The following is a 19,020-nucleotide window of genomic DNA, read 5'->3' as shown; positions in this document are numbered from 1 at the left end:
GATGTATAGTGCATTTAAACAACAACCTCTGGGAAAACTTGGAGTTAAAACAGAGTAATACAGAATCATCAGACAACCCGTGTAGCAGGTTATATAGGAATGAGAGATTTTCTAATTGGCTTTCTGGGAGAGATTAACTGATGCCTGGACTAGACTACCAAATTACATTATAGTAAGCACTAATTTAGATATTTTAATAAAGTATAGTTGAGTAAATAAACTTACAATAGCACTGTCTGCTTGGGATGACATGCTGGACAAGCCACGCTGCTTCGCAAGGGACGGCTTGCACCTGTCACCACTGGGCTTCCGGATATTGGCTAAGGCTCTTGCCACCCCCATAGTGCCATTTTTAGGCAAGGCTCAAAAGACGAACCCACCTCCTTAGAAAACAAAAATGGAAAAAAATTAAGGGTAATGCTGCTCAACGCCAGAAGTCTAAATCTCAAGATGCAGGCTCTCGAAGCACTCCTCAGTATGGAGAACATTGATGTCTGCGCTGTAACCGAGACCTGGTTCAAGGCTCCTGAGAGCACCCCAGCGCTACCAGGCTTTACCTCGTATCATGCTTTTCGGCCTCAAAACCCGGGCCGAACCACAAAGGGAGGGGGAGTGTCCATATTCATCAAGGATACCCACACTTCCAGGTTAGTGGTAACTCATGAAGCATCGGCGACCATCCAGGTGCAGCTAACCGTAGGCAAAACTGCTATACAACTGGTTGCATGTTACAGACCACCCTCCCAATCTTAAGAACCTCACTCAGCCTTCCTGAAGACATTGGAAGATATGAATGTCTCACCAAATACCATCATATTGGGAGACTTCAACTACCCTAACATAGACTGGGTGCACTATTCTAGCCCTAACACCCTAGCCCAAAGGTTCCTGGAATTCATAAACTCAAATGCAATGGAACAGCTAGTCACCTCTTCCACAAGGGGGGATAATATACTAGACCTGATCATCACAAACATGGGGACAAAATGCTCCACACCTTAAGTATTGCCCTCATTGGTGAGATCTGACCACAAACTAATCACCCTGGATATACATTTACCACCTCCACCCCCAGCACAAAAGACTACAGTGAGAAACTTCTCAAAAGCCAACTTTACACTTCTCAAGACTGAGATGGTATCATTTAAGCCCACAGGGCCAATGGAAACCATATCCCACAATGCTGAATCCTACACAAATGCTTTCTACGGACATCTCCAAGAATGCATGGATCGTGCAATCCCAAATAAAACCAAGACCCTCTCCACCAAAGGAAAGCATCTTGTCTGGTGGACCCCAGCCATAAACAAATTGTATAACAAAAGAAGGAAGCTACTGCAAGACAGAGCAAAATCCCATAAAGGGAAGGCATCTCTGATCAGCACTAGTAGAAATCTACGTTCTCTCATAAACACATCCAAGGCCAACTTTGAGAGAAAAATCGCCAAGGACACTAAAGATAACCACAAGGCATTCTTCAGTTATGTTAGAAACCTGGGCGGAAAACCTCAGATATGCTCAGAGTTAGTACACAACGACAAAAAATTTACCGAACCCACAGATATTGCCAACATTCTGGCAGACAGGTTCAGTGCAAATTTCTCCCCTCCCTCACCTCCAAAAGAAGAAATACTCATCCCAGCTGAATGTAACCTCCCTGTCATCTCTGATGTCCAGGTGAGAACCGCCCTCAGCAAAGCAAAAAACACAGCATCTATGGGACCTGATGGTATCCCCGGCTGCATGATATGTGAACTCCAAGAGGAGCTAAACCCGCATATAAAAATGTCATTTAACCTTAGCCTTACTACAGGATATGTACCTGAACACTGGCATACAGCAACAGTGGTCCCACTCCACAAGGGAGGCTCCACTACAGACCCTGGGAACTACCGCCCCATAAGCTTGACCAGCCTGGTTTGCAAAGCTATGGAAAGAATTATTATGGAACTCATAAACAACGACATTGGGGACCTACAGACACTTGATCCCACCCAGTTCGGCTTTGTAAAGGGCAGATCCTGCCTTTTGAACCTGGTTGACTTTTTCGAAACAGTCACTAGAGCCATTGATGAGGGCAAGGCAGTCCATACAGCCTACATGGACTTGGCTAAAGCCTTCGACACAATAACCTAAACTGCTTAAATGTAAATCCATATGTCACAAGATGGGTTGCAAACTGGCTAAAGAACAGAACCCATAAAGTCAAGATTGCGAGAGCCATGTCAGACTCAAAGCCAGTCACAAGTGGTGTCCCACAGGGCTCTGTCCTGGGACCCCTCTTGTTCGGCATTTACTTCTCAGATGTGAAAGCAAACATGGGAGGGTTGTGGCTGACAAAGTTCGCAGATGACTGCAAACTAGGCGCCATAGTCAATACACCAGCTGACACATACATCCTACAGAGAGGCCTCACCGAAATGAACAACTGGTGCCGGAATCATGGCCTTAAACTGAATGCCAAGAAATGTATAGTCATCCCCTTTGGGAAAAACAAAGTACCCACAAATTATCACATAGACAGTAACCCACTGAGTACCGAAAAAGTAATCAGAGACCTGGGGACCCAAGTTGATAGTGACCTCTCATTTGACACCCACATTGCCAAAGTGGTTAGAAAGACTTTCTACCTTGCCCACCTTATCATGAAGGGGTTCACATCCAGATCAAAGGAGGTCATCGTGTCCCTGTACTCCTCCCTTATCAGGCCCATGATTGAGTACAATGCCCCATTTGGTATGTACCTCACCCGGCACTTACAACAGCTGGAGAGACCCCAGAAGTACCTCACCAAGAGGATCAAGGGTCTCCAACATATGTCATATGCTGCCAGGCTAAAGAAACTCCAGCTCTATTCAGTAGCATACCGCCTGCTCAGAGGTGATCTGTGCCTGACATACAAGGCCATGTCCAACCAGGAATTGATGGACATGCTCCACCTCAAAAAATCAAAATCCATAAGAACCACGAGAGCCAAAGATTTAAACCTCAGTACAAACATGAATAGAACATGCTGGAGGGACAGATTCATAACTCAGAGGCTTCCCATACTCTGGAACAAAATCCCAGTCCATGTTAGGCAGAGCCCCTCACTGACTCTCTTCAAGAGAAATCTTGACGAGTGGATGGGAGATTGTAGGTTTACCCCGGGGGTCACCCCTGTGTCACTACTTCACAGAGGCACAGTAAACTAATTTTAATAAGTAAGGGGGTCTTCAATGTGTCACTACTAGACAAAGGCACAGTATTCTAAATTTATTCTATACACCTTAGTACCACTACATGGGGTGGTGAAAGCCACATCTCTAGGGCTAGGCTTGCAAATGCCCCAGGGCAGATAGCTTAGTACTAAACTATGAAACTATGAAATGGATGTTTGAATGATCACTGCTGCTGTAACCTTAAATATACAGGTTATATCCAGCAAAATATATAACAGCCATCCTTTTCAGATGTCCAAACCTTCAGTAGCTTGAGCAAATCTGAAGTATATCAATGGTTTGGGTGCCAAGCCCTTCTGAGCTTTCTTGCCAAGTGAGAAGGGGAGGTTAGAGTCCTGAAAGAGGTTAATGTGAGGTCCATGAAAAACAGAACCTTAATCCTGGCAACTAAAGTATACAAAAATAAGGGGGATGGAGGAAGAGAGTGGATACTGCAGCAGTGATCTTTCAAACATCTACTGTTATGGTGAGTTTACTTACACAACTGTATTATGTTCATCATTTGATTATTATTGCAGTAGCCTTGGCTATATGGGTAGACTACCACAGCTTTAATGGACTGGGAGGAGGAAGAATGAGGATCCAGGAGCTGCTGGAGAATGGTCCTAGCGAAGCCTACTCTAGACCTGGAAAAGGAATGTAGTTTGTAATGCTTTATAAAAGCATGTATAGAGGACCATGTTGCTGTTCATAGAATACATCTAAAATTGAACCATTTCCCAGAAAAGCTGCTGATGAAGCCAAGGCCTTGAAAGAGTATGCCTTCACACTGCCTGGAATTGCCAGGTTGTAGTGGGTATAACCCAATGAAATAGCACAGGACAACCATGTGGAAACAGTCTGCTTTGACAAAAGTTGTCCTTTGTTCTTACCTTCATAAGAAATTAAATAACTGATCAGAGTTTCTGAAGGTTTTACTTCAATTAAGATAAAATTTGAATTATCTGTGGACATCCACAGTATAAATAATCCTTTCCCTTATTTTTAGATTCTGGAAAGAAATCGATAGTTTGTCTCAAAGTAAACTTGGATGCCATTTTAGATATAAAAGAAATACTCTTTCTCAAGGAAATTATGTTTGTGGAAAATGAGATGATACAAGGTTGATCCACCATGAGAGCTTGCATCTCAGACACTCTTCTTGCAGAAGTCAGAGTAATCAGCAAAACTGTTTTCCATGTTATGAACCACAAATTAACATGATGGGATGGTTCATATTGAGTAAAAGTTAATTTTTTCAAAACAAAAAGTTGAGATCTCAAGGAGGAGGCATCTGTTTTCAAAGTGGCCTAGAATGCAACACTCCTTTCAAAAACATTTTAACATGGGAATGCATTGAAAGGGGAGGACCCATGGGCATATACGGTGAAATGTTTGACAAATGAAACTTGAGAGCAGAGTAAGAAAAGCCATAGGATATTAACTCACACAACTTTTACCAGAAAAATAGAAGCCCTAAAAGGGTCCTGGGTCTTGTCTTAGCACCAACTAGAAAATTATTTCTGTTTAGTAATATATGACTTCCAAGTAGCAGTTTCTTTACCTCCATTAAAATCTGATGCACGTACTCCAAAAACAGGTGCCTAAAGGGTATTAAAACTCTTCCAGGCAGTTAGCTGAAGTTATTTCAAGTTGGGGTCTATCAAACACTCCTGTCTTGTGTGAATATGTCCAGTACGTGAAGAAGCTTGTGATAACTGCCCTTGTCCATTTCCAAAAGTAAAGAGTACCACTGTTGCCTGGTCCAGAAGGGAGCCACCACAACGATCATTGGAGATCTTCATAACCACTTTCTTTTTCCAATTTCACTCAATGTTTTTCAGTTAATATGCCAGACATTAAATAGTTCAATCATACCAAATGGAAGATTTTACATGGACAGCAAGAGTTAGCAGAGAGAGTAGGGCAAACATTTATATATATATATATATATATATATATATATATATATATACACATAAACAACAAATTTGAAGGACCTTTTGGAAAATGTCAATAAGAGTAGTAACAGCAACAATGTGTTTAACAAACCAAAATGCTAAAAATTCATAGCAAAATATCCTTTGTGAGAGTATTCCTAACTACAACCAGACTGGTAGTTCTCACTTCAATTTTCTTCCTCTTATGTGGTATACCTATAGTACAATGTGAATCTCCTGTCCCGGTTACTATGTGGGCAAAAAACTCGAAAGTTATTACAAAGAGTCTTCCAACACTTGCATGCCATCAAAACAAAAAATAAATAAATAAAATAATGCTTTGTTTTGAGAATCAACTGGTTGCCTACATTTTCAGACTGTCTTATTTTGCATTAGATCATGTTAGTGAAATGAGAGGTGGTGACATAGGATCATAGGAAGTTACTTAGCTATTGGCCCTGAGGCCCTTGCAAGCCTGGCCAAGAAATTAGCCCATGTTCGGACAAGTCAGCACCCGATGCCCCTGTCCAGCAGGGACACAGTTGGAATCCCAGGGCTGTATTTTCTTTTCCCCATCCAGTAATCCAGGTTGTGCTTAAAAAGAGTTAAGGAGGCACCCTGCTTGACATGCACAGGGAGCCTATTCCACAGAAGGGGGAGTCTCTGGGACACAAATCTGTCCTGCCAACAAGTCCTATTGATGGCACAGACCAGGTTGAGGCTGTGCGTGTGGGTTACTCGAGTGGAACTTGACTTGCACATATGCAACAGTTCCATCAGGGCAGGGTCTGACATTGCTTTGTATGCCAACCAGAGGCCATCTCTGAGGAGTCTGTATGAGACTGAGTAGAGGGACAGGGCTTTTAGCCTATCTGTGTAGGGTAGATGTTTGAGGCCCTGGATTCTCCTTGTGAGGAACCTCTGTGGTCTCTTCAGCTGCTGCATGTGCTTTGTGAGGTATATGCTAAAACAGGCATTGTACTCAATAATGGGTGTTATAAGGGAAGACTACAGGGCTGTTATGACCTCCTTGTCCTTGGATGAGATACCTTTCCTAATAAGGTGAGCCACGTAGAAAGCTTTTCTTACAACGGAACCAACAAGGTGGTCAAAAGTCAGGTTGCTATCAAACTTGGGTCCCAATTCCCTAACGACTGATTGCATGCTTAGGATGTTATTAATGTGATAATTTATGTGGACATCACTCTCCCCAAAGGGGATGATGATGATGCATTTTTAGTACTTAGCTTGAGGCCATGTTTCTGGCAACAGACATTTGTTTGGGTGAGACCCTCTTGGAGGATGTCCACATCATTACGGTAATTGATGACAGTGCTCAGCTTGCAGTCATCTGCAAGCTTGGTCAGCCATAGCCCACTGGTTTTGGCCTGCACCTCAGAAATGTACATTCCAAATAACAGAGGTCCCAAGACGATCCCTGGGGTACGCTGCTCATTACAGGTCTACTGCTTGAGGTGGCTTCCCCTATTTTGACTAGGTGGATTCTATCAGTGAGCCAGTTAGCTACCCATCTGTTAACATACAGCTTGATGCCTAGTTGAGAGAGTTAATCTATTATGCCTGAGTGGGGAATAGTGTCGAAGGCTTTGACCAGGTCAAGGTATGCGGTGTGCACCATCTTCCCTTCATCCATGACTCTGGTGACTGTCTCAAAGAAGTCGACCAAATTTAACATATATGACCTCCCTTTGACGAACCCAAACTATGTAGGATCGAGTGGTTGGAGGTTGCCAATGTCCTTGTTAATGAGGTCCATGAAAATCTGTTCCATGATCAGGCTAGTTAGGCTGATGGAACTAAAATTTCCTGGATCGGTGGATGTTCCACCTTTGTGCAAAGGGATGACAGTGGCTGTCCTCCACTCAGCTAGGATGAAGCCAGTACTCAGGCATTGGTTGAATATGGCACCTAATGGTGCTGCAAGTTCCTGCCTAAGTTCATGTAGGATGCAGCCTGGGATGTTATTGGGTCCCATGGAGGCTGTATTTTTTGCCTTTGAGAGAGCAGTGATGACCTGTTCCCTAGATATAAGGGGAAGGGGACAGGTAGTGAGGATGTCCTGACTTACTGATGGGGGGGGGGGGGTGACGTTTTCACTGAATCTGTCAGCCAGCAAGTTTGCTATATCTATGGCATTTGTATATGTGGTGTCCTTGACCACCAGTCCTGAACAGATCTGGGAGCTTTCTTTGAGATTGTGGACATATTTGAAGAAGTCTTATGACTATCTCTAGTAGATATGGCCAATTTGGACTCGAAGTTTGCTTTGGAGGATTTCACTAGTGCTTTTATTTGCTTGTTCAAGCTAAGAAGAGATTGCTTCCAACTGGGCACCTGCTCCTTCTTGGTCCTGGGCAGCAATTTTTTCCTTTTGTTATAGAGTTTATTTATTGCAGATGTCCACCAGAGAGGTTTACTCTTCCTTGCGGAGGATGATTTAGTCCTGTCGGGTATTCCTGATTCCATGCATCTATATAATAGCTCGTATAGTGCTCTAGTGTAGTTCTGGATACTGGTGCCAGTTCATAGAGAGGGGAAAAGGGCTGTGAAGCTGTTTATGCCAAACCTCAGGAGTCTGTAATCAGCTTTGGAGAAGTTTTTTTGTTTTACCCTAGTCAGAGGGGGGTTGGGGGGAAATGGTGACTTCAAAATGACCGGATCTTAGCATGGAGGATAATACTGCAGGGATGCTGCAGTGGTTACTCATCTTCATTAATACCAAGTCCAAGCTATTATCACCTCTTGAGGGGGTATCGACTAGCTGTTCCAAGGCATTTGCATTGACAAAATTGAGGAATCTCTGGGCATTTGTGTACTAGCATGGGTAGTTCTTCCAATCTATGTTTGTGTAGTTAAAGTCATCCAAGATCAGGGTAAAGGGTTGAATCTTAATGGATTTGAAGAGGTCCAGATAGGCAGATTGGGCATCTTGAGTCAGATTTGGGTGCCGGTAGCTTGTTATGATTTGTATAGGGGTCTTGTCAATGGTTAACTGCACCTGGAATGTCTCCTGTGCGTCATACTGTTTGACCAGCCTGGAGGTATTTATGTCTTTAATATATATTGATACTCCACCTCCTTTGGCTTTATTGCCCACATTTTGGGGTCTGAACGTATGATAGGATGAGTAACCAGGTAAGGCAGGGGTGCTCTCTGCAGCTTTGAACTAGGTTTCTGTGATTGCACAGATGTCAGCATTTTGCAGGGTTAAGAATGCTTGCAATGAGTGCAGTTTCATGTTTAGACTCCTAGCGTTTAGTAGCTTGACCTTTAATTTGCATTTTGTTGAAATTTTTAAGTTGGTAGTTTTCACCTCATCACTTTTCCTAAAAAAGACACTACGGGGAAGGCAAGAGACTTTGCCAGAAGCCTGAAGTGCAAGTGAGACAGATGCAGGCCTTTTCTGGCAAAGCATCATGGTATATTGATCATATCTTCCCAGGCTGTTAGGTACTGGACCTCCCCCGGCATGACACCAGAAACTAAGCCAATTGTTAAAGTCAATCATTTTCTGTTTGTATTGAGGCATTATTGTGGGTGATGGCAGAATGCTGCTTAAGGCTAGGGACATACCTGCCTGGGACACATATTCAGTGAGTTCAATCATGTCTCTCTTCATATAATCCAGGGAGGTATGTCTCAAGTCATTCACGCCAACATGGACTTTGACAGAGTCATAACAGTACCTGCTGTTGACAGACTTGAGTCTCAAATCCTCAAAATCCCACAAGAGGAGCAGCCTTCAACAGATGGAAAGCTCTAAAGGGACTGGCACCCAAACAGTTGTTTTTTTATCTCTGTTTCAGTTGCTAAAAGTTTGGAAAAATGGATGTTGCCCTTAAGCTATGGAACTTGGCATACTACTACAGCCTAAGCAGGCTATAACCCCTATAGGCAGGTCTAATACAGAATGGATCAAATGATAAACACTTGTAGATACAGGCAGAAAATATGTTTGACCTGAGCTCTCTGTCCATAACAGAGTGTGGAGCTTGGCAATCTAGGAGGACCTCAGTGTACAGTCAGTTCTCCTCCATGTTGAGAGGAGTCAGTTTAAGTGGTTTGTGCTCACTCTGTACATGCTTTCTAAACACTTCCCATTAAAGCGCTACCAGGCAAAGTAGGAAGAGGAGGCCACAGGGCAGACAAAGATATATTGGAGGGAATATATCTCTTACCTTGTTTGGAAATGCATGTTAATCTCACAGGATGAGTCGGAGACTATTGCTGGGGATATAAAAATCAAGTCTACTCTGCTCAGCTTTCTACCACTTTGACCCTAACCAGGATAAATGACTTGGGCAATAAAGAACATTGGGTACAGCTGTAAATGATGTAGATAATTTATCTCTGTAAATAAGTAAAATCTTTTATCATAATGCTACATTTTTATAACAATTGTGACTCTATAAGTACATTTTAAGAGGTACCTCTGAAAGACGAGGCTTGAATTTATTTGAAGCATATTTAATAGCCATGTCAAGTCTTGCACCATCAGGGAGAAGAAGATCAGTCCAGATTCTCTCCAGTCTGCTTTGTAAGTTATCTTCAGATACCTGTTCTTGTTCTTTGGCAGATGCTTTGTCAACCTGTTTCGCCAACACAAAAAAAATAAACAATGAAGGACTCAACACAGAGATATAACTGATGACTATATAAAGTCTAATTACTTGAGAAATTAAGTTTGGATTCATAATATGATCAGGCCTTAAGCCTGTTTACATGTATCTAATTCCACAGTTCATGCTAAATTTTAGATGTTGCATTTTGGTAACATTACATGTATTCAATATATTTATAAAAAAATTACAAATTTAACATGCACAGCATAACACTGTCTTTTAACATTTTCCCCAAAAATTCAATAAAAAAACAAGATTTATCTCTTTCTAATAGAGCAATCTTTAGTGCACCGATAGACATACTCTGGATTTTCATTTAAAATTCTCAGTGTAGTGGAGCAAGCTGGCAATTAATTTTAAAACAATGTAATAATTCATTCTAAAGCACCTTAAAAATATCCAGGTGTTATGTTCTGATCATGATCCATTTGGATAATAATGGAAATTGTTTTCATTAAAAAATAGATTATTTTAAAACTTACAATTTTTTTTAAGCAAAAAGAAACAAATGGGGTTTATTAGTGAATATCAACTGAATTATGCTTTTTTAAAATGGATATAGCAGTCACATCAAATTACATATTTTGGAATCCTCTTCATGGTGTTTTGTACATTTCCTTGTAGAGTCTGGACAGATGTTTTCTAGCTTCTTGCATTCTGTTTTATAATTTAATGATACAATTTGGAATGACTGGACAGAACAAAGGGATAATGACAGAGACAAAAGATTAGGAGTTTTATAAAATTCCTTTCCAAGTGACAAAAATAAAAATAAAAAATATCTACTGTCATTAAATATATGATACTATATACTATGTAAAAATCTTTGTTTGTTGGAGGAAAACATTTTCTGTAACCAAGAATAACTGGTTTATTTATCTATAGTGCCACTTATGCTGCTACTTCTAGTCAAAAGGCATTTGCTGTAATCCTCCATTCAATTATTTTTCAGCAGAATTTCAGGGATATAACAATGTATATAGGCACTGTGAGGTAACCAGTGCTAGGATGTGGGGTGGATCTGAAGTTTTAACACTATCTGCGAAGGTATACATCATATTTTCCTTATTCTGATGCTGTAGAATAAGGGTTGCATTAATAGTTTTTATGCAAACGAGCAAAGGAAATCTGCACTTTTTGCATATTTCCACAGCAAAGGCGCAATTCATAGAGATGATTTACACTAATATGTGATGGTCGTGAATAAACTTAAGCAAATGAATTAATAATGAGACTGAATAATGTAAATCTGAATAAGCTTGTAAGTCCTTTTCCTACTTGTCTTCGATTCATAGTCATAATCTGAAGTGTTTCCTCACTATCCACAGATTTGGTATAAAAGGAAGAATCACTCCTTTTCTATCTACTTTGCAATTTGCGAAGATGCTTTTCTTTTCTGCTAGCCCTGTTATTTTCCAGAGTGAGCTGCTTGTCTTGGTAGATCAAAACTGCTTGTGCCCAGTGGTACTCTACAACAAGAAGGCAGAGATATAGAAAGAGAATAACTCATCATAATTTTGATGATCAGGAGATACTGATTTAGAGTGGACAGTGATATTGTAAGAATCTCAGTGACTATGTATGATTTGAGGAATGGTTTGCCTTCATATTCCTTATGGACAATAAGATATTTACAGCCCTCACTATACTTGCCATGGAGACCTTCCTGAGACAGACTGGGGACACTTTGGGTATCTTACAGGCTTCTACCATAAGGATACTTTGGCAGTCCTGGATGCACTCTTGGCATGGGTGGATCAGTACATACATTTCTCAGTGTCAACATAAGACTGAGATTGGACTACTCATGCGTTTTATGTGCTGGCACCTTTCCCTGAGGTGCTTGGTGCTATAGATTGCTCCCATGTTGTAATTACAGCCCCATCTGGTCCACAGATTGAGTGGTACTGCAACAGAAAGGCCTACCATTCCAACACAGTGTCAGTGGAGCAACAGGTAGCACACTCACTTTTTTTTGCAGAAGGCTGTGGGTTCTATTCCCACACCAGGTAGATTAATGACTGAAAATCCAGTGTAGCGTAAGGAGAGTGCTGTACTCCTGAGTGTATCATCCTTCGGATAAGATATTAAACTGAAGTCACATCTGCTTAAGTTGATGGAGCTCAGGTGGATATAAAAGATCCTGTGCCACCTACTGAAAAGAGCAGGGCGTTCTTTATTTAAACACATTATGTACAATACTATTTACAGATTTACATATTTAAAACAATGAGTGAGAAGGTCACTGAAAAAACAATCAGTAAAAACAAAATGAAAACTCCAGCAAACCTGCATTCAGAATCACCAATTAGCTGAAACACCTGATGTTTATAAGGATCATTTGCATATATCCCATGTGTCCCTGATACAAGAGGTTTGGGAGGTCACTCAGTGCAAGTTCTAGCTTTGCTGGAGTTTTCATTTTGCTTTTACTGATTGTTTTTTTCAGTGACCTTCGCCAATTAGCTGAAACACCTGATGTTCATAAGGATCATTTGCATATATCCCATGTGCCTCTGATACAAGAGGTTTGGGAGGTCACTCAGTGGAAATTCTAGCTTTGCTGGATATTTACATATTTACAAATGTATACAATATACAAATTTCAATTCCTTTTCTGTCATTGTCATACAATCATTGATATCTTACATTTCATTATTATGTTAAACTTCTATCTTCATTATCTTATTTGAATCCTACTCCTTTTTCCACAACCACCATCTAATTTTTCTTAAAAGTCTGCTTGTCACCACCATCTAATTTTTCTTAAAGGTCTGCTAGTCACCATTTACCATTAAATATGATTTCATTTAGCTTTCATTCCAAATGGTCCATACAACATAAATAATCTTTTATCTATTTTACTAACATATTCCTTATTTTTATGAATATAATATCCACACATAATCATATCCATATTTATTTCATTTACCTCCTTTATGTTTTCAAATAAATGTTCTTTATACAATTCTCCCACAATTTTGCAACCCTTATACATTGTAAGAAAACATGTTCTGTAGTTTCTTCTTTATTACAATACACACAAACTCTTTCACTGTTTTAATATGGCATATTTCCTTTTACTGGTAATTAATTAAACACTAAACCCCATACAAAGTCTTGACATTCTACTTGCTTATTACACTTTTATAGCTTTAGCTTTTTCATTCACTATCTCAGCACAAGGATTAACATAATAACATTTTATCATGACATTTTTATACCACACTTTCCTCTCATTTTCTAGTTCATCAATTTTTATTTTCCATAAAATTATTTTTCTTGATAACATATCATTACCTCATTTAAACATACTTTTCCTCTTTTGATTTTTTAACATATTCCAATGCTGCTTATATTTGCACTTTAGTAAATTTACTACTACTAACTTTTCATTTTTATCATTTATCTAAAACAAAACTTTGCAGCATAAACAACTGGGTTTATTAATCCCAAGCTTCTAACTTCTTTGTCCATGTATAAGACTCCTCTATTCACTGGATTCCATCTTGAACCCCATATGAAAGAAAAAAAAATACTTTCACAGATTATTGGCAACATACAAACCTTAGCTAAATACGGGATCTTTACCAATATAACTGAACTAATTAAATACACATTTTTACCAAAATACAAAGTTAAATACTCACCATAACTATGCATCTGTGTTGACCATTTTCATTCTTCCTCAATTCATGGGTCTTGGATCTGACCTCAGATCCTGCTTGGCCACATTCACTTAGACTTTTGGATCCAACTCTCAAGCTCCTCCCTTTACCCACAATGCCTCAGAACCATGAAATGTCTCAGATCAAATTTGCTGTCCCAAATCCAGAAAGACTAACCATAGCCAATATAGAAGGAAAGCCAATAGGAAAAAACAGGGGCTCAAACATGGAACAGTGGTTCCATATTTACTATCAGGTCTCTTCTAAAGGAAAAGACAGGGGGAAGGAGGGTGAGAAGTTGAGGAAGAATGAAAATGGACAACACAGGTGCATAGTTATGGTGAGTACATAACTTTTATATCTGATGCTGTCCTTTTCATTCATTCCTCAACTGATGTGACAGAGTCTCCAGCTATGTGAACCTTGTTTGGCCGTTGTGGAAGGATTTTCTGGAGTAACACAGAACCAAAGGCAGCCCCGTTTCTGGATATCAAATCCAATTTATAATGAGCAATAAAGGTATGAGCACTGCACCAAGAGGCTACAGCACAAATGTCATCAATGGAAGTACTGGACCAAAAAGCAGAAGTAGCAGCCATGGATCTTGTGGAGTGAGCTTTAGGAGGTCTGGGCAAGGAAAGGCCTTATTAACTATAAACAAACAAACAGAATACAATCTGTTAGCCACTTGGCTAAGTAACTTTGGAAATTGTTTTTCCCAACCTGTTGCAGGCAAAGGAGATGAACAACTGACCTGTTTTTCTGAGGTCTTTTGTCCTATGGAGATAACAACAGAGCTGTCTATGTACATCTAAATGATGAAGTATGTATTCACCTTTGTTAGAGAAGTTGGGAAAGAAAACAGGTAAATTGATGGCCAGGTTGATATTCACCTCTGAGGCTACTTTGGACAGAAAGGAAGGATTAGTTTGTAATGTAAACCTTTCTTTATGGAAAACCAAATAAGAGAATTTTGAGAAAAGTGTGTGGAGTTCAGACACTCATCTTGCTGAAGTAATTGCCACTTGAAAGTCCATTTTCCAAGAAAGAAAGTTGAGATCAGACTTGGCCAATGGTTCAAAGGGGGTCCGAGTTAAATCCTGCAGCAAAAGCATTAGATCCCAGGGTGCAATGGGGTCTTAAACCAGAGGCCTAAGCATAAAGTACCTTTAAGGAAAGCTTTGCATAGTTTGGATGAGGATAGAGGAGAAACATTGTCCCCAGTATGCTTATTCGAGATGGCTGCTAATTGAACTTTGATGGTTAAAAAACTAGATCCTTCTTAAAAAACTGATGCTAGGACATCTAAAACAGCAGGAATAAGTGCAGTAGAAGGATCCAATTCTCTCTGATAGACTCAGTAGGAAAACCTTTTCCATTATCTCTTGTAAATTTTCCTGGTTGAGGCCTTCTAGAATGATAACAATATCTGACGGCCCTGGGAGGAAAGCCTGGGCTGTCTAACCACTAGAGAAATTGAAGTAACCATGTGGTTAATTTGAGGCCTGCAATGTCTGGGTGCAACATCCCTGAGGGATGAAAGATCAGATCTGGCCTTGGGTCCAATATCCAAGGTGGATATAAAAGATAAGACCAAAGAAAGGGGAACCACACCTAACGAGGCCAAAACCTTGCTCTTCAACCTTAGTGCTTTCTCTATAGAAATCTGAAGAGTATAAAAGAATAAGCATAAAGGAGATTCGTGGGCCAAACATAGACTAGAGCATCTCTCTGTGACTCCCCTGCGGGGGTAGGGATCAAAGGCAAAAATGCTGCAACTGTCATTGTGGGGAGAGGCAAACAGATCACAGCAAGACTGGCCTTAGCAATGGAAAATCCTCTGTGTCACTAACTGATTGAGAGACCAGTCATGAGGCATCAGAATACACCTGCTGACTTTGTCTGCTAACATGGATTTTCCTGGAATGTGCATTGCTAAAAGAAAGATGGTTGAAGAGATCACCCACTGCCACACTGTCACTGCTTCTCAACAAAGGGGAAAGGCTCAGTTACCCCCTGTTGTTGATGTTGCCTGTTTGGTTATCAACTGTTCCCATAAGGAAGGAGTCCTGAAAGGCCTGCAATACTAGGAGGACCACCTTCATCTCCAGAACAGTAATATGCAAAATGGTCTCTTCTGGGGACCATGTGCCTTGGACTGTCCATCCCAAGAAATGCCCCCCTACCCCAATTGGGAGACATCCATGGTCACCATTGCTACTGGGGTGGAACCACAATGGGTAATGCCTAACAAACTTTATTGAATTGTACCCATCAGAGCAGGTCATTTCTGCAAAGTCAAGTGAGCTTTATCAATGAGGAAAGAGGATGTTGACGAATCGACCACTGAAAAGCCAGAGTCCACTGCAGAATGTGCATATAGAACCAAGCCATCGGGACTAAGGTTATATCAGCCGCCATTGACCCTAAATCCCGGAGAACCATTCTTGCTGGGGTGGGGGGTGAGAAAGAATCTGTCTCAGCTGCAGTCTTATAGACTGTACTCTCTGTCTGATGGAAGAAATGCTAGTTAACTGGTGGTGTGTAGGTGACCACCTATAAATTCCAAGACTTGTACAGGTTTTGGCATAGTTGATTGTGATGCCTACTGACTGACATAGTTAGAGCAAGTAATTCCTGACTTTTTGAGGGGTTGCCATGTTGGTGCAATGAGTCTAGGTAAGGAAACACTCTAAATCTTAGCAGCCTCAGGTGAGCTGCTACTACTGCCATACACACAGTAAATACCATGGAGGCTAAGGTGAGACCAAAGGCAGGCCTCTGAACTGATAGTAACTGGCTCCCAGCTGAAACTGCAGACATCTTTGGGAGTGTCTGTTCATTTTGATGTGATAGTATGTGTCCTGGAAATCAACAGAGCACATCCAACTGTCCTTTCACGGAAATAGCAAAATGGACTGAACCATGACCATCCAGAACTTGGAGTACTTTACAAACCCATTCAGACTGCTGAGGTCCAGAATGGGTCTTAGATCCCCTGTCTTCTTTGGCACTAAAAATATGACAACATCAGATCAAGTAAGTTTCAAATCCCCTTTGGTCTGACAGGACCTTTTGGGTGACTCCTTTGTCTAGTAGCTTTTGAATTTTTAAGGTTATTTCCCACTGTCTGGGTGGAACATCAGGGAACCTTTTCCATTTGGATGGTGGAATTTGCAAATAGCCTCTGGATATATGTTTTTGCACCCAAGTGTCTTCTGTGATTGATGCCCAGGCTTCTGGGTGCAGAGACAGGCACCCCTCGACTGTCTCCACAGAAGTGCAGTCGGGCATTCATTCAGGAGCACTAGAAGGTTTTATCTGAGAAGGTATCTCAAAACCCTTGGTTTTTGCAGGCATCCTCTGCCACAAGGGTGGTATCTTCCATTGAAACTTCCTCCTCTGAGTCCTGGAAGGGACCTTGTGACTTTCAGAACCACATCTTTCTACCTTCACACTGATTTCTGGAAAAGGATCTCTGTGGGGTAGAAAAATGTATTCCCACAGCAGACAAGGTCTTGACACTGCAGGAGAGTGTTTCTTTCACTACTGGGCCAAACAAGGAAGATCCATCAAAGGGAGTAATGATGAAAGAAGACTTGATGGGCTCCACAAAATTGCATAAGTGCACCCATGCATGTCTCCTTACGGCTATGTCTGAACCCACCATTCCTGAGGTACCTTCAGAAGGCATGAGAGATTTATCCCATGCAAGCTTTAGCGGCAGACTAAAGAGGCTCAACAGTTAAATCCAGCATAAATACAGCATGAAGTTTCAAGGAGAGCTGTTCCCGAACAGTACACACACTCCCTGTGGGCATCTGAATTATATATCTTATGTCCATAGGAAGTGCACTTTTTAAAACACGTAAGTTTTTTGGCCATGGTAGAGAAAAAACAACAGGGAGGCAAAGACATTTTTTTAAGAAAGGATTATAGAAAAGAAAAGAAAATACTAGTAATGGTATGTAAGAGATACCCTATGAGCGAGTATGAAAAAAGGGAAAGAAAGGAAAAACATGCCAGCCCAGCAAAGGAAACAAGTATCCTGGAAAAACAGGTAAGAAAGAAAAGAGTGGGCAATGCTAAAACCAGATACTCTAAAAAGGGAAGAAGGCTGAGAGAAAAAATGTGATAACAAAGACAAAAAGGTTCTAAAACAGCTAAATATACTCACAAAATGTCTATGAAGCACCCTATAAGCTCAAGATAGTAGGATCCACATCTAGGGTTGCCACCTTTTCAAATGCCCAAAGTGGGACATTTTTTGTAGAAACGCCAGATTTTGCAGGGCAAAGCATACCCACGGCCAGTACAAAGGACAGTAATTCACTTTTTTTCCAGAATAAAAACTTATTCTTGCAGCATTTGAGCTGCTTATTCTGTTCATTATAATATTTAGGTGTTTCAGATACAAAATAACTGTTTTATGCAACTATTAAAGAAAATATAGGAAATATTTTTGTCCTAAAATCTCAGGACATTTGCCACTTTTTCAATTTTTTTGCAGGACACAACTGCCCAAAGAGGGACTGTCCCTCGCAAAGTGGGACAGGTGGTAACCCTATCCACATCTCAAGTGAAGAAGCGGTAAACTAGATCTGAGGTATTACAGGGTTCTGAGGCATTATGGGTAAAGGGAGGAGCTCTAGAGTTGTATCTGAATGTGGCTGATCTGGATCTGAGGTCAAATCTGAGACATCAATTGATGAATGAAGGAATATGACAACATCAGATTGATAGGCTGTATGTTTTTCAAAAACAATAAAGCACCTTTATTTCATCTAGTATCCTATTCCATTGTTCTTCACCTACATTTTTACTCCAAATCTTATTCTTAACACAGAGATTTTTTTCATAGTGAATGATACTCCTCCTATCTTTACTATATCACCTAGTCCTTTATTTTTTATTTAAAGTCATGCCTATTAAATTTAAACATTGATGTGCATATAACATATAACTTCTTTCCTCCAGATGTTTCTCATAATCATTATAATATCATCTGCATAAGTAAACATGGCTGGGCTTTTTATTCCGTCATTAGTGATATAAGTGACACCTCTCATGTGTAAATTTACATCTCTGACTAACACATTCATAGTGAATGCAAATAATATACTATTCATAACACATCCCTGATGTATGGCATTTTTATACCTGTCTCTTTGCTTTACCATCCATTCACTAAAATTCTTACTTTATTTTTATTACTGGGTTGGGAGGGTGGCTTAATGGCTAAGGTGTTTGCCTTACAAACACAAGCTGCAGGGTTTCAGTCTCACAAGAGATAATTGGCTAAGCTTAAAATGGCTCGCAAGGGCAGTTAGCTTAGTACTAAACTATGAACTATGAACTTATATGCATAATATACATTACTTAGTTTTCTTACTGATGTTATACTCTTCCATAATTTTCCACAAAAGTTCATGTTGGACTTTATCAAAAGTTTTATTTGAATCTTGTATCATGATCTTGATCTCATCAGTCATGTTTATATCATATCATCCACAATTTCCCTTAAATTGAATAATAATTCATGACACCCCTTTCCCTTTAAGCTATATAT

At 40.4% G+C, this 19,020-nt stretch overlaps 1 protein-coding gene across 3 annotated transcripts in view; it reads right to left on the bottom strand.

Annotated features, from left to right (window-relative positions):
• The window catches only part of CCDC87 (coiled-coil domain containing 87), a 1,578,580-nt gene that overhangs the window by 352,950 nt on the left and 1,206,610 nt on the right, over nucleotides 1-19,020 (bottom strand). For all 3 annotated transcript variants that reach the window (XM_044087903.1, XM_044087902.1, XM_044087904.1), the window contains exon 18: nucleotides 9,592-9,750. In XM_044087903.1, coding sequence (XP_043943838.1) covers nucleotides 9,592-9,750 — 159 coding nt within the window. The remainder of the gene's footprint in view (nucleotides 1-9,591; nucleotides 9,751-19,020) is intronic.

The sequence above is a fragment of the Protopterus annectens genome, chromosome 11.part0 (assembly GCF_019279795.1).
Source record: "Protopterus annectens isolate FY-2018-M chromosome 11.part0, PAN1.0, whole genome shotgun sequence".
Taxonomy (NCBI): Eukaryota; Metazoa; Chordata; order Ceratodontiformes; family Protopteridae; genus Protopterus; species Protopterus annectens.
Note: the sequence above shows the minus strand (reverse complement) of the source record. Positions and strands in the feature narration are given on the sequence as shown.